The following is a 21,718-nucleotide window of genomic DNA, read 5'->3' as shown; positions in this document are numbered from 1 at the left end:
AGATGCCAGCCTGGGGCCTGCCACAGAGTAGGATATCAACAGTGTTTGCAGGGTGTAACTGATTTTCACGAGTGTCTGGTGCAACCAGGTTCATTGTTTTTGGCAACTTGCTTTATCTTTTCAGCAGGTGGGAAGCGTTTTCTTTAGTCAGTCAAGGGCATCTTTCCTTTCCTTCAGTGGCTCAGCTCACATCGTCCTGGCTTTGTTTTTAGGGGCGAACCACGGTACAGAAGAACTGTGCCGACCCCGTGTGGCATGAACAGGTGGTCTTCAAGGAAATGTTCCCTCCCCTGTGTCGGAGGGTGAAAATCCAGGTGTGGGACGAAGGCAGCATGAACGATGTAACGATGGCAACCCATTTCATCGACCTGAAGAAAATCTCCAATGAACAGGATGGAGATAAAGGTAAAGCCTCACACGTCTGACTTGGAGAGAGAGTCGCAAAATGATGACACCACGATCTATGATATAACATCATCTAAAGAATGATCTAGAGTCCTCATCTTCTGATCCAGAGGGTGGGAGTAGACAATGTGTGGCACCTCCCATCCTCTGTGTGATCTGTGACTTGGGTTGGTTCAGGGGGTAGGCAGAGCCGGCTCTGGGAACCGGGAGGCTTGCTCCCCATCCCAAGTCTCCCAGGAACATTGCTGTGTGTCCTTGAGGAAGTCACTCCCTCTCTCTGGGCCTTATGTGTCTTAATTGAAAAATGAAGAGTTTGGATTAGATCAGAGGTTGGCAAACGGTGGTCTGTGGGCCACACCTCATGTTACCAAATGGCCTGCAAGCTAAGAATGGTTTTTACGTGTTTAAGTGGTTCAAAAAAATACTGTGACCCCAACTCACTGATGTGAGCCTGAGAGCAGAGCATGAGAGCAGTAAGGTGATGCAGACTGTGTACTCGGAGAGCCAGGGAGGGACTGAAGAGTCCCAGCCACTCCACTGAGTCAATCGAGAGAGTGTCTACCTTGGAAAAAACTCTTTATTTGCAAAATATAAGTTAGTAACTGATAATTCTCTAAAAATCCCAAGCTACTCTCCCTCCGATAAATCCCAAGGCAATCTTCCTCTGAACTACAAACTTACATTGTTCAATCATTGCAAATATACATTAATTAATGTCTGTATTTGCATGTGTGTCTCTATGTGTGTATATACACGTACACATTATACTGACGTCTTGGCTTAAGCAGAGAACCAGATTTACACATTTTGGTGTCCTGCAGAGAGTGACACCATCGAAAAGCCTTGCTAAGTATCCACTGTTTCATTCTTCCTGTTTTGCGAGGGTTTGCCATAGGGCTGCTTTCTGCAGGAAGCACGCTGCCCATCTGGAGGATGTTGCAACTAGACCCAGCCATGTTTTACCCACAACTTTTCAGAAACCTCTTGATGGGTTTAGGGAGATGTATAACAATGGTTAAAAAATAGACATCATAAAATTTTTCTATCTCTTTCAACACAGTATCTCTGTTTCCAAGAACTGATTTAAAGGTGGACTAGAATCTAGTCCACCGTGGCGGGGAGTGAAGGGAAGATACAATAAAATATTGTGGAAACATCTGGAAACTCTTTCTTGTCAACAAGCGGGGAACTGTTAAGCAAATTATGATATATCTGGAGTTCCCATCGTGGCTCAGCAGTAACGAACCCGACCAGTATCCATGAGGATGCGGGTTCGATCCCTGGCCTCACTCAGTGAGTTAAGGATCCGGCATTGCTGTGAATTGTGGTATAGGTCACAGATGTGACTCGGAGCCCGTGTTGCTGTGGCCGTGGTGTAGGCCGGCAGCTGTAGCTCTGATTCAACCCTTAGCCTGGAAACTTCCATATGCTGCAGGTACAGCCCTAAAAGCCAACAACAACATCTACTTATTAAGAATAATGCCTGAATTCACGTGCACTTTCAAAAGGCTGACATGAAGCCCTTCATGGATATTCTCCCTTTTAATAGGTGAGATAGGTCCTACAAGCATCTCCATCTTCCATTCAAGGAACCTGAGGCATCAGGAAGTTAAAAAACTCACCCAAGGTCACGCAGCTTGAAATGGGCAGAGCTGAGAGTTGAGATTTGAACCCAGGCAGCCAAGCTCAGGGCCTCCATGTTGTACCGTCTGTCAAAACGGAACATTCTGTTGCCAAATGTCTGTTTTGTAGACGCTGAATATTTTCCCAGATGCTGTGTGTGAAGAGAGGAAAATACTTACTCTAGTAGGAAGTTAAAATAACCAGGTCTTTCCAATTCTACATTTAGAACACACCACAGAATCTCTGCTTCCCTCAATCTCCACCATCATCCTAGTCCAAACCACCTGTATCTTCAATTTGATGATGCAGTGGTCCTCCAGTTTGCCCACATCCATTTCTATACCCCTTCATATAGCAGCCAGACTGATCTTTTGTGTGTGTGTGTGTGTGTGTGTGTGTGTGTGTGTGTTTTGTCTTTTTAGGGCTGCACCCTTGGCATATGGAGGTTCCCAGGCTAGGGGTCTAATCGGAGCTACAGCTGCCGGCCTACACCACAGTCACAGCAACACCAGATCCAAGCCACGTCTGCACCCTACACCACAGCTCATGGCAATGCCAGATCCTTAACCCACTGAGTGAGGCCAGGGATTGAACCCGCAACCTCATGGTTCCTAGTCAGATTCGTTTCCTCTGCGCCATGATGGAACTCCCAGAGTGATCGTAAAGATATACATCTGAGTAGGTCACATCTTTGCTTCAACTCCTCTAAAATATTCTTATAATTTCTATGTTAAAGACCAAAGTCCTTATTGAGGCTCCCAAGACCTGCTCACCTCTCCAAATGCTTCTCACCTGCTCACTCTCGGGACTCCAGCCTCACTGGCTTTCTCTTCCAGTTGCTTATGTCTCCAAGCTTCTTTCCAACTGTTCTTCCCTCTGCTCAGCGTTCTTTCTCTTTTTCCCTGTGCCTAATTCCTCTCCACGTGGCATCAGCCTGGTGTTTGTCCTTGCAGAACAATATATGTCTTCTTCATAGTGTTTATAACGTGAATACTTGTTTAATGTTTTTTATCTGCTTTATCTGGGCTCTCTGTTTGGTGTCTAACATGATGCCTGGCACAAGTTAGGAGTCAAAAAATATTTGATAAATGAATGAACAAACAAGGATGCACATCTTCATTCATAGCATTATTACAATGTGGACAAGTGTAAAGACATGCATGGAAGACAGACTAGAAAGTGACAAAATGACAGTGGGTGGCTTTGGGGAGGGATGTTCTGTATATATTTTCTCTTGTCTTTATATTTTGCATTTCTAAATGAATATGCACAACTTGCCTAAAGAAAAAAAAAAGCATAGCTTGAGGGAGTTCCCGTCGTGGCTCAGTGGTAATGAACCATGGGGACTCAGATCCTATCCCTGGCCTTGCTCAGTGGGTTGAGGATCCGGCATTGCCGTGAGCTGTGGTGTAGGTCACCGATGCAGCTCGGATCCCAAGTTGCTGTGGCTGTGGTGTAGGCTGGCAGCTACAGCTCCGAATTGACCCCTAGCCTGGGAACCTCCATAAGCTGCAGGTGCAGCCCTAAAAAGACACACACACACACACAAAGTATAGCTTAAAGCAGAATCGCAGAACCAGGTAACTAAAGCATGGAATCTTTCCAGGCTTTCTACCTACATTCGGACCTGCCTGGATTAACCTGTATGGCTCACCCAGGAACCACAGTCTGATGGATGACTACCAGGAACTGAATGAAGGTTTTGGAGAAGGCGTGTCATTCAGGGGCAGGATCTTGGTGGAGATTGCTGTGGAGATCCTCTCGGGAGGGGCTCAGGAGTCGAAATTCTCCAAGGCACTCAAGGAGCTCAAATTGTCTTCAAAAGACAAAGACTCCAAATCTTCCAAAAGCGCCAGTAAAGAAAAGGGTGACAAAACTGATGGTGGAAGACCCCAGCAGGCTTCAGACAAAACCAACTCCACAGAGGTCGAGGTGGAGCCTTTCGACGTGCCCCCGGAGGTAGGTCCTAGCACGTGTTCCACCGCGTCTGTGAGGTGAGCCCGGAGCCCAGGCAGCACCGCCCCCAGATTCCCAAAGACCCACGGAGAACTCACCTCGCCCCCCCCCGCAGAGTGTGCGTTGGTTCCGCCCTGATTTCCAGGGCTGATCTTCTGCCTCTTCTTGCACCCCTCCCAGCCATCTGCTCCCGATACATGCCTTCTGCATCCCCCCAACACAGATTCCCATGGAAACCACAGTGAAAGAAATAAAAGTGCTGTGAGGGAGCTGGTGGGAGTGGGTGGGGGGACGATGGACTGAACTTTATTGGTGGCCTAATTTTGTTTAGCATTCTTAGTTCAGTGTACACTCCGGGTGTGAGATAATGTGGGATGAGGATGAAGAGGAGGAAGAGTCGGGGACAAGCTGGGATGCTAGAAATTGAGAAACCGATTGCCTGCCCCATGCCTGTGGGGAGATCACAGCTGGAGGGAATGCTTATCTTTGCTTGTGACTCAACATAAAACATGGTAGCATTTTTCCAGCGGGTTGTGTCCTTTGGGGGAGAGATCTGGGGCTCCAAGCTGACTACAAACCAGGAAAAAAAAGCCCTCTCAATTGTTTCGTTCAGCAATAGTACTTTGTAGTTGCAAATGGTGGAATTTTATTTTATTTTTTCTGTTTAGGGCCACACCCGCAGCATATGAAAGTTCCCAGGCTAGTGGTCGAATCAGAGCTATAGCTGCCAGCCTACGCCACAGCCACAGCAAAGCCAGATCTGTGACCTACACTGCAGCTAATGGCTATGCTGGATCCTTAGCTCCCTGAGTGGGGCCAGGGATTGAACCTGAGTCCTCATGGATACTAGTTGGGTTTGTTACTACTGAGCTACACTGGGAACTACCCCTGCTTTTTTTTTTAAATTATATTTTATGAGTAGCATAAGTGGGTGGATTTTAGCTTGGATGACTCTGCCTCTGGGAGTGTGTTTCTCAGGTCAACCAGAAAATAATTTTGGATGGGGAAGGGAGGTCATTGGCCAGTCTCTCATAGCTGTCCATGCCTCATAGAGACTAGACAGACTGAAGGGTTTCAGCATCCAGGGCACCATAGTCTTGGGAGAGCCACTTAATTTTACTGCTGGGACCTGATAAATCTTAAGAAATAGTGTAGGGGAGAGGGTGAACTCAGGGTTGGCGACCTTGGGGATTGGTCCTATTCTCGGCTCAGATACTAACACCCCCCTGCACTTTGGTTTACTCATCATCAAATGGTGTGGTAATAGTCCGTCTGTCATAGGCACCTGCTGGGGTGAATGAGGGAATGTAAGATGGTGTAAGATGGTGGGCAGGGTTCTTGGCACATCTGTGGTAAGCAGGCTGTGCATTTGTGGTTGTCCTTGTTACCAGCCGGCAGTTCTTCAGAGCTCTCTCCACCTTACTTGACTCTTCTGGACTTTACCAGAAATTGTGGGGTGCTTAGTAGCTGCCTAAGCTGACATCCTCTTTATCTATCCCTGTTGAGACCAGCCATTCTTTCATAAACAGAGATTGCCAAGCAGAAAGGGGCCAGGAAATGTCTTTAACTCAAGTCAAGATATTTTGCGGAGCCATCTGAAAAATTAAACTCTAGCAGAAAGCAAGGGTGACAGGGAACTTAGGTAGGGTAGAGTGTACATTTTTTTCTAGAAGGTCAGGGGGCCATCTTGGCTATTGTGTAGAAAGGTGGTAGGAGAGGGGAAAATTCAGACCTCTATTTCATTCAAACCCTTATTTCTCCTCCCTCTTCTTTTAGCCTTGGCTTCTGGTTTATGGTCAGTTCCTCGCTGTGTTTATTGGTTGTCTATTGCTGTATAACAAGTCACCCCAAAATTTGGCAGCTTAAAACAATGAACATTTATTTTCTCTGTGGGGAAGGAATTTGGAAATACCTTAGCTTGGTGGTTTCAGCTCAGAATCTCTCATGAGGTTGCAGTTTAGATGTTGGTAGGGGCTGCAGTCATCTGAAGGCTTGACTGAAGCTGTAGGGTCTACTTCCAAGATGGCGCACTCCCAGGGCTGTGGGTGGGAGGCCTCAGTTCCTCAACACACGGACCCTTCCCTAGGCTGCTTGAGTGTCCTCATGGAGGCTACCTTCCCCTTGATCTGAGAGAGAGCCAGGCAGAAACTGAAATGTCTCTTATGACCAAATCCATGGAAGTCACACACTGACTTCGTGCCACATTCCAATTGGTAATAATGAGCCACAAGTCCAGGCCTTAGGAAAGGGAGAAGAATTAAGCTTCACCTTGGGGGGGGGGGGGAGATTTTCTAAGAATTTGCAGAATATGAGAAAAAGAATGTACCTATATATGTATAACTGGGTCACTTTGCTGTATAGCAGAAATTGACAGAACATTGCAAACTAACTATAATAAGAAAAAATTTTTAAAGAAAATATACAAAATAAATAAAAATAAATGACCTTTGGTGGGGAGAACAACCACACCAGGCTTCTACCTTCCACAGAGTCTCAACAGCTCAGAGCTCACCCTCACCAGCATGGTAATATCCTTTCTTGCAGCATTTTATTCTTGTTTGCCTCTCCAGGGTCCCCCAGCTCCCATCTCCCTTACTGCCACCGTGCTCTCATTGTGTATCTGGACAGATGAGGTCCCATGACGCTGGCTTTTTAAACACATCCTCATCATCACCATCAAAGCTTATCTCCCTTATGTCAAACTTTGCACTCTTTTTTTTTCTTTGTCTTTTGTCTTTTCAGGGCCACACCTGCAGCACATGGAGGTTCCCAGGCTAGGGGTCTAATCAGAGCTGTAGCTGCCGTCCTACGCCACAGCCACAGCCACGCCAGATCCAAGCCACATTTGCAACCTACACCACAGCTCATGGCAACTCTGGAACCTTAACCCACTGAGCAAGCTTAGTGGATCGAACCCACAACCTCATGGTTCCTAGTTGGATTCATTTCCACTGCACCACAACGGGAACTCCTGTATTCATTTTTAAATCCTCAACATTGGTAGGAATAAAAATAGAGTCTGACTCCATGAGATTTATGGTATAGAAGGGGAGATAAGACATCCAGAATAAACATACAGGAAGTAGAAAGTGAGAAATGCAACAAATAGTGACAGATAAAGTGCTCTTATTTCCTGGAGTGGGTGCAGTATAAATGATTAAATTGTTGAGCTCCCAAGGAAGACAGCTGGGTTTAAGATGTGGTAGGATGGAGCAGCGGTGTCTGCCTAGCCTCTGGACAAACTTTCCCTTGGTTTGAATCTTTGAGCAAGTGACTTAAGCTCCTATTTATTTCAAGTAATAACCTCTACTTCCTGGGCTCACAGTGAGGATTTAGTGGATTAATACAACAAAGTGCTTATTGGAACAGAGCCTGGCGCATAGTAAGTGCTCAATAAATGAGTCATGTTTAATAACTTTGGACAGGTACCTTGCTCTTTCATGGAACTGCAGTGTCTTCATCATTAAATGGGTTTAATGAAAAGATCCCGCTCCTAGGATAGTTATGAGAATCACATGAGATAATGTAGGTAAAATTCTTAGTACCACATCTGATACGTACTAAGAGTTTTATAAACATTACCGTCATGATTTTTCTAGCTCAGAAGTCAAGGGATGCTTCCAGAAGAAGCAGCTTGGGGTTGGACCTTAAAGGATGGATGGGATTAAGACATGAATGATAAACTATTGAAATACTTATCATTTAAAAAAAAAAAGAGTTGCTGTTGTGGCTCTGTGGTTAATGAATCTAACTAGCATCCATGAGGATGCGGGTACGATCCCTGGCCTTGCTCGATGGATTGAGGATCCGGCATGGCTGCGAGCTGTGGTGTAGGTTGCAGACATGGCTCGGACCCTGCATTGCTGTGGCTGTGGTGTAGGCTGGCATCTACAGCTCTGATTCAACCCCTAGCCTGGGATCTCCATATGCCGGGGGTGCAGCCTTAAAAAGCAAAAAAAAAGAAAGCTTTATACTAGGTCCTCCACATGGACAATCTCATTTCTCATGTAGGTCCCATTATGTTTATATCACAGACAAACAAAATGACACCAACACTGGATGGTCGCCTGAGGGCAATAGCTAGGAAGTAGCAGAGTTGGGATTTGAAGAGGGTTGCCTGGCTTGGGAACCTGCTGTCCCTCTTCCAGGCTATGTTTCCTCCAGGTCTCTGAGTGGTTTTAAACCTCCTCCCAGAGAGTAAACTTGGCCCCACAAAAGTGAGATAAGTGGCTGGCTTCCAGCCAGGGGACACAGTGGTGGCAGGTGGGAGCACTGTGTGCTCTGTGACTAAGAGCCAGCACTGGGTCCCCACCCTGTCCCGCATTTTCTGGTCAATAGAAACATTTCCTCCTGCTGATGCCGATGGCACAGGAGGCACCTGTGTGAAGAAAGTATCTCTTTTCTGAGACCGATTGGCTCTCCGAGGGACAGAGTGTAGGGCTGTTGATTGAATGGGGCTCTTAATCTCCGAAGCCACAACCGCTTTATTTCCTTAGACCATTCTAATTGCTTTTCCTGTGGAGTTTAATAAATATAAGGGTAAAGCCAGAAAGCACAGACCTTATGACTCTGGTTCATTCCATCTCTTTGCACTGGAAAGTGATGCTGTGTCACATGGTATCCCAGTTACACATGCTCCTTGAACCATCAACATCTTAGAAAGATATAGGTACCAAGCTTACCTTGAAAATAAAAGGAAATTTGATTGTAAGGTAGAAGCTCAGAAGGTTGAGACTACATCGTTCTAGATAAATGGCTGAATTAGATTTGCAATTTGTAGGTCCTGGTTCCTGCCAGTCTGATTAGAGGGGAAATGATGTACCATTTCAGGCTGCCACTGAGTCTCAGGTTGCTATACATTACCCTGGACTACAGGCTGGCATCACCAATTCAGCTTCCTACTTTTTTTTTTCTTTCTATAGATTGTACCAGAAAAATATGAGGAATTTTTACTTTTTGGAGCATTTTTTGAAGCTACCATGATTGACCGGAGGATTGGAGATAAACCCATTAGCTTTGAAGTTTCTATTGGTGAGTGTCTGACACATGGCATGGACTGTATACATGTTCTTAAATAAGTGAATTTGTACCTTACGTGCAGATGGTAGCACTCTGAGGTTTGCGCCTCAGAAAGAAATTTGTAATTCCTTATCTACTCTAATGTCAATGTATAAGGGATAGATTTGTTTTCACACTTAAAAAAAGGATGGCGAGTATAGTTTGGATTCAGACAGATTTGGATTACTAATCCTGGTTCTGTTACCTAGGCTCACTTAATTTCTCTGGGTCTCAGTTTCTTCATCCATAAGATGGGAATAATGATAATTCCTCTTGGAGCTGTCACAAGGATTTAACAAGTTAATGCATGCAGCGTGCCATGCATGTCATAGGTACCGTTATTAGAACTCCCAGTAGGCTTCCTGCAGGACTGGTGTGCTTTTGGGAGAATCATTCCAAGAAAGAGCATCCAATCCAAGAAGGTCTTGATTTATATTTGGGAAGCTCTCCAACCATGGAGCAGAAGGAAATTGAGATGAAATCCAATGAATTTATAACTTAGAGTTCTTTTTACACAACAGAACCCAAGATGGATGTTGACGATGGCTTAGTATCATTGCTAATCTTATTTCTTTGGTCTGACCATCACTGTACCTTCATACTGAGATCTTATTTCCCAGCCCCGGGGAGGCATAAACTTGGATCCTTTCTGCCAAGCAGCCCAATTCTGCTTGTGGACCCCTGACTCTTCTCCCCTCACTACTGCCTCCACAGGTAATTTTGGGAACTTCATTGATGGAGGGTCGCATCACGGAAGTAGGAAGAAGTCCACTGACCCGGCTGAAGAAGACAGCCTTCCACTGCTGCACGAAGTAGAAGGCGACGCAGCCCAGGAAGCTCCCATGCCCGTGGTGTCCACCACTCACCCAGAGAAGCCACTCGTGACGGAAGGGAACAGGTAGGAGACTCAGCAGGCAAGAGTAGATGGGGTTTCTGACACTGGAAGTTTGACCAATTTCTGGGACTGTTTGATTCAGTTCTTCCATAACACTGGAATCATTTTTTATTTTATGATTTTTATTTTTTCCCTTATAGCTGATTTACAGTGTTCTGTCAATTTCTACTGCATAGCAAAGTGACCCAGTCATACATATATATATGTATTCCTTTTCTCACATTATCCTCCATCGTGTTCCATCACAAGGGACTGGATACAGTTCCTTGTGCTAATGAGTTGCATATCCACTCCTGGAAACATTTTTAATTTTAGTTATGGGAGGAAAGTGCCAACAAGGGCAACGTGGGCCCGTGCCACTCTTCTGAATTCTTAGGGACACCTTGACAACTCTCCAAATGATACATCGAGGTCATTCATCTAAGGGCAGAACAATGGTGATGGTTATTATTACCGTATCTGAAGGTCCTTTTATTCTACAGCTTTGAAGTGTAACAAGGGAAGAAGGTCAAAAGTTAAAATTTCAATCTGAAACTCTATTAACAGTTATTCTATTCATCTGAATATCAGGTAAACTTGACTTGGTGGAATCATTCAATACATCACTTCCTATCTTACTTTTACCACAAACTGCAGAACTCAGAAAAATAATTGTCAGGCACCAGAAAAGACCACTGCAGAAAACAGCTGGGGCAGCTACACGTACCCTCACTGATCTCTCTTTTTTTAAGTCGAAGTATAATTGATTTACAATATTGTGTTAATTTATGTTGTACAGTGAAATGATTCAGTTATACATATATACACAGGTTTTTGTTTTTTTTGTTTGTTTGTTTTTGTTTTTTTTTTTTGCTTTTTAGGGCCGCATCCTCAGCATATAGAAATTCCCAGGCTAAGGGTCGAATTAGAGCTACAGCGGCCGGCCTACACCACAGCCACAGCAACTCAAGATCTGAGCCACATCTGAAACCAACACCACAACTCATGGCAACGTTGGATCCCCAGCCCACTGAGCAAGGCCAGGGATTGAACCTGCATCCTCATGGATACCAGTTTTATTTCTACGGGAACTCTCTCTACAAACTCTTTTTAAATATTCTTTTCCATTATGGTTTATCATAGAACATTGACTATAGTTCTCTGTGCTACACAGTAGGATCTTATTTTTTATCCCGTCCGTGTATAAGAGCTTACATCTGCTAACCCCAAACTTCCACTCCATTCCTCCCCCAACCTCTCCCCCTTGGGAACCACAAGTCTGTTCTCTATGTCTGTGAGTCTGTTTCTGTTTCATAGATAGATTCATTTGTGTCACATTTTATTTTTATTTATTTATTTTTATTTCCCCCTACATTTTTTTTTCATTTTATTTATTTATTTGGCCACACCTGTGGTATGTGGAAGTTCCTGGGTCAGGGACTGAACCTTCACCACCTCAGGGACCTGGGCTACTGCAGTGACAATGCCAGATCTTTAATCCACCTAGCCACCATGCAACTCCATGTGTCATATTTTAGATTCCACATATAAGTGATAGCATATGATATTTGTCTTTCACTGTCTGATGGACTTCACTTAATATGAGAATCTCTAGTTGCATCTATGTTGCTGCAAATGGCATTATTTCATTCCTGTAATGTCTGAGTAATATTCCATTGTGTATATATACCACATCTTAATCCATTCATCTGTCAGTGGAGATTTTGGTTGCTTCCATGTCCTGGCTACTGTGAATAGTGCTGCTATGAACATAGGGGTGTGTGTATCTTTTTGAACTATGGTTTTGTCCAGATATATGCCCAGGAGTGGGATTGCTGGATCATATGGTAGTTCTAGTTTTAGTTTTTTGAGGAACCTCCATACAGCTTTCCATAGTGGTTTTACCAATTTACAATCCCACCAACAGTGTAGGACAGTTCCCTTTTCTCTACATCCTCTCCAGCACTTGTTATTTGCAAACATTTTCCATGATGGCCCTTCTGACTGGTGCACCCTCACTGGGCTTTGATCCACATAACATTTCAATGTGCAAAGTGAAGTAAAATTACAGAACTCTGTTTTAAGAAAGTGATATCAAGCATCAACCAAGTGGTTTATGAGAAGAGAGAGCCACATGCAGTGAGAGTCTTCTGTGTTGTGAGTTTTATGCTATGAGTAAAAAAAAAAAAAAATGATCTCACTGGATTCTCATAAGAGAACACTCCTCACCCCATTCACAAGTGAGAGGGTTGGAGCCACATCACGAGTTCTCTTCCGTTCTGCTCTTCTCGATCTAGAATCCCTGGGCATGAACCGGAGGCTTTCTGGCCACTGTTAGGATCATAAGGACTCTCTCATCTATTTCCCCCAATGGCCCTCTTTCTTGAGCAGCAGATCCAAACACCTCCACTTGGGTGTCCTCGAATTATTCACCAGACTCATCATCTTCAGACAACTTTGCCCCTTTTCCTGTTTTTCCCATCTCAGAAACTGGCCCCACCATTCTCTGGATCCTCTAAGCGACAAAGCAAGTTGTCAATTGTTCTCTTTCCCTTCCTACTCACATCTAATCAGTGATGAACTCTGATCGATTCTAGGTCTCAAGCGTGTTCTCTATCACCATTTCTTTAATCTGGCCAAATGGCACCTTTGGCCTTAAGTTCAAGTTCCCTTCCCTGAACCCCAGGTCTGATTGGAACTTCTATACTCGCTTCCATCAAACATGAATCACACTGCATTAAGCTGTTTTGACCTGTCTGTCTCCCTATTAGACTGTAAGCATTCTCAGGGCAAAGAAGCGTGTCTTATGCACCTTTGCATCTGCTCCTCTCTGTGCTGGGCACAGAATAGAGGCTCATAACTGTTTTGGGATGAGCTAAGGAATTGCTGTAACTAGGTTGAGCTCAGGGTACTAGGTGGGCAGAGAGAGGGCATGGGAGGGAGTGAAAAGGTGAGAAAGGTTACCAAAAAGTTAACATCCTACAGAGCAAGAATGAGCTTAATGGATGGGAACCAATTCTTTGGGACAAAGTAGGAAGGAGTAAGTGAAAATAATCTTAGCTCCTGGTCCTCTTGTTTTGGAGCATGCCTTATATTTTCTAAATCCTGTCTCTCCCATGGACCAACTTCTTTGGGGTGTTTTTTGGCTCCCTGGCAGTCATACTTGGTCGTCTGTCCTCTCTTATGCAAACCAAAAAGGACCCCAAACTTCCAAGTCCTTCGATGACGTCGCTGTCCATTCTTGACACTGAGGACATTAACGAGTGGATCCCATAACAGGATCTGAGCCCTGGGAGACTTTTCGGAGACTCCTCAATGGTCCTCTGTGGACTTTGACTAGGATCAGGCAGCGAAAACATCCCCCACCTTGGTAGACTAGCCTGTTGTTGACTATTGGTGGGACTGTCAGAGATGGAGTATGAGAAGGGTTTGGGAGGAGATGAGAGGGTTTAAGGAACCCTCAGATGGAACTCATCTGTATCGACTGACTGGCTCAAAAAAATAAATAAATAAATAAGTCATGCTGGTGTTTTTTGGGGCTTTCAGTATATTCCAGCTACTATATTGAGGCTCTTTTCATATAGTGGTAAGCCAGGAGGCAGCAGCTGAATTGGAAGATTCTACATCTATAGTAGACCCCAGCCACGTGTGCATGTGCACATGCATGCACACACACACACACATTCTCACAATTTATTCGTCTGTTGCCTCCAATGAAATACCACCTTGTTAAAACTACTATGGAAAACAGTATGAAGGTTCCTCAAAAAACTAAAACTAGAACTACCATATAATCCAGCAACCCCACTCCTGGCATCTATTCAAAGAAAAGCATAATTCAAAAAGATACATGCACCCCAATGTTCATTGCAGCACTATTTATAGTAGCCAAGACATGGAAGCAACCTAAATGTCCATTGACGGAGCAATGGATAAAAGATGTGATACATACAAGGGAGTATTACTCATCCATAAACAAGAATGAAATAATGCCATATGCAGCATCATGGATGCAACTAGAGATTCTCATACTAAGTGAAGTTAGACAGTGAAAGACAAACATCATATGCTATCACTTATATGTGGAATCTAAAAAAAGGATACAAATGAACTTATTTGCAGGACAGAAACAGATTCACAGGCTTTGAAAAACTTACGGTTACCAAAGGGGACAGGTTGAGGGGGAGGGATGGACTGAGGGTTTGGGATTGGCGTATGCACGCTGAGGCGTATGGAAAGATTGGCCCGTGGGGGACCAGCTATATAGCACAGAGAACTCTACCCAGGTTTCTGTGATCATCCATGTGGACAAAGAATCTGAAAGAGAATGGATGTGTGTCTATGTATAACTGAATCACTATGCTCATAGCAGAAATTATCGCAACCTTGTAAATCAACCATACTTTAATGAAACTTTAAAAAATGAAAAAAAAACCCAGATGTCAACTCTGTTTCAACGAAACTCTAAAAAAATGAATGAAAAAGAAAAGAAGAAGAAATACAACCTTATAAGTAGTGGTTTAGCATGACACTTCAATCATCACTTGTGTTTGTTCTAGGCTTCCCAGTTTTACAAAGCACATGCATTCACTTTCAATTTACATAAGGCGCTGGAGCTCAAGAATGAGATGGGAGCTCAAGACAGCCAAAGGCGGGTCAGAATCTGGTGCCCAGGGTTCCAGGCCTACCCCTTGCCCAGACTCACAAGGCTGGATGAGCGGCAGGGCAGCCATTCAAGCTGGCAGGCTTCTCTTCCCACTGGCAACCAGGTGCTCTCCCATCTGCTGTCCTCCATCTGCGCTGTCATTTGCCTGAGAAGCCACTGCATCCTGGACCACACAGACCCGGTAAAACCCAGAGAACCCGGGGACCAAAGACACAGTGGCCCTGAACATCATTAGCACAAAATAATCCAAACCAAAGAAACCTCGGAACAAAGTACAGCGTTGAGTGGGAGTTTATTTAGTTGCAGGATTCTCAGTGCCATCATTTTAAAAAAACTTTATTGGAGTATAGTTAACTTACAATGTTGTTTTAGTTTCAGATGTACAGCAAAGTGACTCAGTTATACATATATACATGCCTATGTGTATATGCGTATATTTACATAACTCCATTCTTTTTTCCCATATAGATTATTGCAGACTATTGAGTAGATTTCCCTGTGCTATACAGTAGGTTCTGGTTAATTATCTATTTTATACAGTAGTGTGTATATGTTATTGCCATCTTACTCCTTCCTCTCTCCCCACCGTGGTTTCCTCTGTAGTAACCCTAAGGTGTGTTGTGAAATCCATGAGCTTGTTTTTGTTTTATAAACAAGTTCTTTGGTATCATTTTTATTAGAGTCCACGTATAAGTGGCATCATATGATATTTGTCTCTGTCCGACTTACTTCACTCAGTATGATCATCTCTAGGTCCATCTATGTTGCGGAAAACTCAGTGCCCTAATTTTTAAGAAGATAAAGGAAAGAGCATTTTTGGAACCTTCTTTATTTTTCATTTTTATTTTGTTCACCTGCTGTATGAATAACCTCCAAAGTTCTGCCAAGACTTTATCTGGCTTTCCTTCTAAATAGACGCCCGCTGGTTTATTTTCTGCATGGGGCACCTTTGCTAATTTTATGGCCTCTAGAAGAAATTTGGGTTGGAGAGCTAAAAAAGAACCTCTCTGGGAGAACAGATTTGTGGTTGCCAAGGGGGAGAGGGAGGGAGTGGGAGGGACTGGGAGTTTGGGGTTAGGAGATGCAAACTATTGCATTTGGGGTGGATAAGCAATGTGATCCTGCTGTATCGCACAGGGAACTATATCTAGCTGCTTGTGATGGAGCATGATGGAGGATAATGTGAGAAAAAGAATGTGTGTGTGTGTGTGTGTGTGTGTGTGTGACTAGGTCACTTTGCTGTACAGTAGAAAATTGACAGAACTCTATAAACCAGCTATAATGGAAAAAATAAAAATCATTAAAAAAAAAAAAGGAACCACTCTGCATTCTTTCAGACTCAAGTTCTCTGGAGCTGTTTGAAAGGGAAACAAAGCTCCCAATGTCCCCTCACCCATGCAACCTCTCTAAGTGCATCCAAACACTGTCACATTTGTCAGGCCCACCTGTCCAACCACACCCCCAAGAAATGTGCTCTGGCCTGCCCTCCCCACACCTCTTCACACAGAGCCAGGTGTTTGAAGGAGGCTGGGGGCAAACCTAGCTAAGACTATAGCTGTCACTAGGCTGGGAGCTTCAACGTTTTGCCACACTTCTCCCACCTTACCTGCTTTCACATCTGTCCCTTTCCTCCTCGGGGACCAAATTCTACCAATGAGTTCCTTCTTGTCTGTCTTCAATCTTATCCTATTAATTGTCTTTTCCCATCATCATATAAGCATATTCAACTCTCATGCTCATTCTCTTTGGCTTCACACCCTCCCTTCCAGCTGCTTTGCCAATCCTTCTTGTCCCTTCTTTAGTCAAGGAAGCAACCTATACTATTGGCACCAATGTAAGGGAGCAATAACTATTGCATGGATGGATGGATGGATGGATGGATGGATGGATGGATGGATGGATCGATGGATCAATGGATCGATGGACAACTGATGTTGAAGCTTAGCTGGAAGCATATCCTTCATCTTCATTAATATTATTGCCCTCTCACATTTTTCTATTGATTTTAGTTTACAAAATACCCTCACATCTGTGACCTCAATTGATCCTTACACAGTGCCTACCTGGCACACAGACATTAAAGGGAAGTCCATGTTCGTTTTTCTCCCTTCTCTCTTCTCTCATTTGGAAAGAGAATTTCTCCTCGAAGACTTGCCTGATAAATCCTGCCCCCTGCTGGTCATTTCTAAGCTTTGCCCTGCTCCGAGGGTAGTAGCTGTTCCTCCCTCTCCATTGTAGCCATCTACCTGTTGACTGTTCATGGGTCCCTGAGTAAAGGCTAAGGATGGAATTAATAGTTTATTTTGTCACCACCCTTCCCCTAACCCACCCAGGACATAATGAAACATGAACATGTGACTGGAATTGCCTGAAAAACATTGAGTGTCAGCTAACTTCCAGACCTCATGTATTTTCACAGGAATTACAGCTATTTGCCATTTGAGGCAAAGAAGCCCTGTGTCTACTTTGTCAGTTCTTGGGGAGACCAGACGTTTAGGCTGCATTGGTCCAACATGCTGGAGAAGATGGCGGACCTCTTGGTAGGTGACTCTGATGGGTGATGGATTCAAATATTGGAAGCTGGAGGCAAAGGGACTTTTTTATCCACCCATTAGATCTGGACCTCAGTTTAAATACAAATGAACTCGAGCTGCTGCCTGTGGGAGGAAGCATGGCTCCTACCACATGGACTCGGGAATGAGAACACATGTTGCAAAATCCTTTGACTTTCTTTATTTTTTTATTAATTTTTTAAATAGTTATTTCTCCAATACAATTTTTTCCTGCTGTGCAGCATGGTGGCCTAGTTACACGTACATGTACACATTCTTTTTTTCTCCCATTATCATGCTCCATCATAAGTGACTAGACATAGTTCCCAGCTCTACACAGCAAGATCTCATTGCTAATCCATTCCAAAGGCAATAGTCTGCATTATTAACCCCAAGCTTCCCAATCCACCCCACTCCCTCCCCTTCCCCCTTGGCAACCACAAGTCTATTCTCCAAGTCCATAATATCCTTTGACTTTCAATCAAACTGTCCAGATTCAAATCCCTGCTCTGCTTCTAACTGGTAAAGGACCCAGGGATGGGCCATTTTCCTAATCTCCAGGGAGGGGATAGATCTTCGCTTCAGTAAATACAGACTCCTACGTCTTTAACTTCTCTCCAAGTTCGAGCCTTGCCACCTCTCTAATCCTACCTCTCACAGTCCCTTCCTCGCTGCTTTATTCCAGGCACGCTGATCTCCTTTCAAGTTTCTCAGAGAAACCAGGCTCCTTTGTGCCTCATAGCCACCTCCATGCTGTTCCCTCTGTCTGGGCTGCTTTTCTCCTTCATAGTTCTCCCACCAAGTGTCTCAGTTTCAGGCACTTCCTCAGAGAAGGTCTCTGACTTGCTACATCTTACCCTCCTCCATCAAAACCTATTTTTCCTTTCGAAGTATTTGAGGAATGAAATACTGCCAATATGGGAGTTCCCATCATGGCTCAGTGGTTAACGAATCTGACTGGGAACCATGAGGTTGCAGGTTCAATCCCTGGCCTCGCTCAGTGGGTTAAGGATCCAGCGTTGCCATGAGCTGTGGTGTAGGTCACAGATGTGGCTCAGATCTGGCGTTGCTGTGGCTGTGGTGTAGGCCAGCAGCAACAGTTCTGATTGGACCCCTAGCCTGGGAACCTCCATGTGCCACAGGTGCGGCCCTAGAAAAGACAAAAAGACAAAAAAAAATAGTGCCAAAGTACAAGAAACGCTAGGCTGTCCCACCCGACCCCCAGGAAGGAAAGAAAACCTGGGACTCGGCTTTGGTCTCGGACCTTCCCTTTGTGCTTCCTATTGCTTATGTTCTCATTTCTCTCTCCACCCCGCACGCCGAGGGAGGTGTCATCTGCTCTCTGCCCCACCTTGTCTGATCCCTCTCGATCCATGAGAATCCACACTAGGGAAAGCGCACACCTCTCTCCTGTTGGCTTTCTGATCCTGTGCATAACTGTGTAAGACCAAGTACTGTGTCTGGCCGTGGACATGCCAGGCATCAAGGAGACACTCAGAAAACGGTCACGGAGGCTGGTCTGGAGTCACGCCTTGTGAAGGCCAGAGACTCACTTCGTATGTCTGGTCTTGCTTCTCCTTCAGACAAAATAGATAGTCTTTCTTTTTTTTTTTTTCTCACTGATTGCACCTGCAGCATATGGAGATTCCCAGGCTGGGAGTCTAATTGGAGCTGTAGCCGCTGGCCTATGCCAGAGCCACAGCAACGCGGGATCTGAGCCTCGTCTGCCACCAATACCATTGCTCATGGCAACTCTGGATCCTAAACCCACTGATCGAGGCCAGGGATCGAACCTGCAACCTCATGGTTCCTAGTTGGAGTCTTTAACCACTGAGCCACGGTGGCAACTCCAGATAGTTTATTTCTAAAAGGCTTCACCAAACCAGAATTTTTTCTCCTAGAGACCATAGCAGCCTTGAGCACTTGTTCCTAATTCTTTTCTCAGAGCCTGGGTCCCTGCCGCACTTGTCCTGATTGTATGTTTGCTAAGCCCCAAGCTCTGTTTGAAAGAGCTCACACCTCCCTATGGAGCTGTACATGGGTACCGTCCTTACCTGATTTTACAGATGAGGAAACTGGGCAGAGGGTTAGGTCACCTGATACCGCCTGGACTGGGTGAGGGGCCTTGATCCAGCTTAGATTTGAACATAGGTAGTCTGACTCTCAAGCCTAAATCTTTTTCTTTTTTGGGAGGCACGCATATGGAGGTTCCCAGGCTAGGGGTTGAATTGGAACTGCAGCTGCCAGTCTACAACACAGCCACAGCAACACCAGATCCGAGCTGCATCTTCGACCTACACCACAGCTCATGGCAATACTGGATTGCTTAACCCACTTAGCAAGGCCAGGAATTGAACCCACATCCTCATGGATACTAGTCGGGTTCTTAACTAGCTGAGCCACAATTGGAACTCCCAAGCCTAAATCCGTAACCCCGCCGCATTGTTGCCTGTACTTAGAGTGATGACAGAAACAGATATCCCAGACATGTGGTGGAGGGTGTCCTTCATGTAAATTCCAGCAAAGCCATGGTGACGTGCATTGCCCCGGGGTGCCATTTTCCTCCAAGCCATGGAAAGGACAGAATCTGAGAATTTAGGCCCAGTAAAAAAAGCACGATGATGCAGTTCCCATCGTGGCTCAGCGGCTAACAAATCTGACTAGCATCCTTGAGGGCACAGGTTCAATCCCTGGCCTCGCTCAGTGGGCTAAGGATCCAGTGTTGCCATGAGCTGTGGTGTAGATCACATACATGGCTTGGATCCTGTGCTGCTGTGGCTGGGGTTTAGGCTGGCAGCTACGGCTCCGATTTAACCCCTAGTCTGGGAACCTCCATATGATGCAGGTGCGGCCCTAAAAAAGACGAAAAAACAAAACAAAACAAAAAAACCCACAATGATTAAGTGTCCAAGCGTGTAGCCATTGTCGTATACAACTTGTCCCCCTTCCTCCAACAACCCAGCCCACGACCAACCCACCAATAATTAGAAAAATTGACAGCCCTTTAATGTCGGGATCATTCAGTGCGGTTGTGTTCCCATATAACAAATGGACGTAGACATTACTTTTGAGGTTTTTGATAATTTATCTAATGTTCTCTCCTTTGTCAGGTCTTTCTCATGACATTAGGTTTCCCAACAAGGTAGATTTTAAATGAATGGAAGCCGGTTCAGGAATAAATCTGGGACAGAAATGCATTTGAGCAACATGGGAAAAGACTTGAATCTGGACCAATTCCAGCTAAGAAAAGGAAGGTTCAAAGAATGCAGTAGCATTTCCCAGTTCAGATGAAAACAAAAAGCAGAAGCAAAAAAAAAAAACAAAAAAACAAAAAAAACAAAAAAAAAAAAACCAAGGGCTATCCTCCTTCATTTCCCAAACCAAAAATCAGCTTAATATGATTTCTGTAGATGTTGGAATCAGTGTCTCCACTCCAGCGTCTCATTGTCCCCCTTCATCCCTCCACGTCTGTGGCTTGTTTTCAGGAAGAAGGTCTAGAAGAAGTGAAAGAATTGATTAAGCTGTCAGAAGAAGCCCCAGAAGAGAAAATGAAGACGGTGCTCAGTGACTTCATCAGTCAGAGCAGGTACCGGAGAGGCAGCTGGCGTCCGGGGACCTGAGCTTGTATGGAGCCAGCTTTTTTTTTTTTTTTTTTTTTGGTCTTTTTACCATTTCTTGGGCCGCTCCCCCAGCATATAGAGGTTCCCAGGCTAGGGATCTAATCGGAGCTGTAGCTGCTGGCCTATTCCAGAGCCACAGCAACGCGGGATCTGAACCGCATCTGCAACCTACACCACAGCTCACAGCAACGCCAGATCCTTAACTCACTGAGCAAGGCCAGGGATCGAACCCGAAACCTCATGGTTCCTAGTCAGATTCGTTAACCACTGAGCCATGACGAGAACTCCTGGAGCCAGCTTTTAACTACCTTATTAGATAGTCGGTAGTATGTGCATGCAGATGGGCATTGTATAGTGTCTTATCTTCCTTGGTTTTGTTTAGTAATTTAGCTGGCACTGTGGGCTCGCTAGTGCTTCCTGGCACTTAGACACCTAAACCATAAAGCAGAGGGGGGAAAAAAAGGAAAAGAGAAGAAAAAGAAAAGTTTACTTCGGAGGCTCTTAATTAATTTTTTCATTTTTAATTTTTCTTGGCCACACCTGAAGCACATAGAAGGTCCTGGGGCAGGGCTTGAATCCCTGCCATAGCAGTTACCGGAGCCACAGTAATGACAACGCCAGATATTTAACCTGCTACACCACTAGGGATCAACTTTTTTGTTTTTGTTGGAGGCTCTTTATGAAACAAGAAAAATGCTAGTGCTCTTAGTATCCAGTATGGCAGATACGCAACAACCATTTGACAATTTGATGGATCAGTTAAGTCGAGTACTATTTCATAGAATTTGTCGGGGAGTTCCCATTGTGGCTCAGTGGGTTAAGGACCTGATGTAGTCTCCATATGGATGTGGGTTCAATCCTCAGCCTCACTCAGTGGGATAAGGATCTAGTGTTATAGAGACTGTGGCATAGGCCTGCAGCAGCAGTTCTGATTCGACCCCTAGCCTGGGAACTCCTAGGCAGC

General features: G+C 44.8%; 1 protein-coding gene across 1 annotated transcript in view; it reads left to right on the top strand.

Moving 5' to 3' along the window:
- The window catches only part of FER1L6 (fer-1 like family member 6), a 174,876-nt gene that overhangs the window by 55,657 nt on the left and 97,501 nt on the right, over positions 1-21,718 (top strand). Inside the window, 6 exon segments of the mRNA XM_021088953.1 lie at positions 213-405; positions 3,635-3,987; positions 8,907-9,015; positions 9,757-9,940; positions 17,002-17,122; positions 20,620-20,720. Of these exon segments, the coding sequence (XP_020944612.1) occupies positions 213-405; positions 3,635-3,987; positions 8,907-9,015; positions 9,757-9,940; positions 17,002-17,122; positions 20,620-20,720 (1,061 nt within the window).

This window comes from Sus scrofa, chromosome 4, assembly GCF_000003025.6.
Source record: "Sus scrofa isolate TJ Tabasco breed Duroc chromosome 4, Sscrofa11.1, whole genome shotgun sequence".
Lineage (NCBI taxonomy): Eukaryota > Metazoa > Chordata > Mammalia > Artiodactyla > Suidae > Sus > Sus scrofa.
The sequence above is the reverse complement of the archived record's forward strand: the minus strand, read 5'-3'. Positions and strand labels throughout refer to the sequence as shown.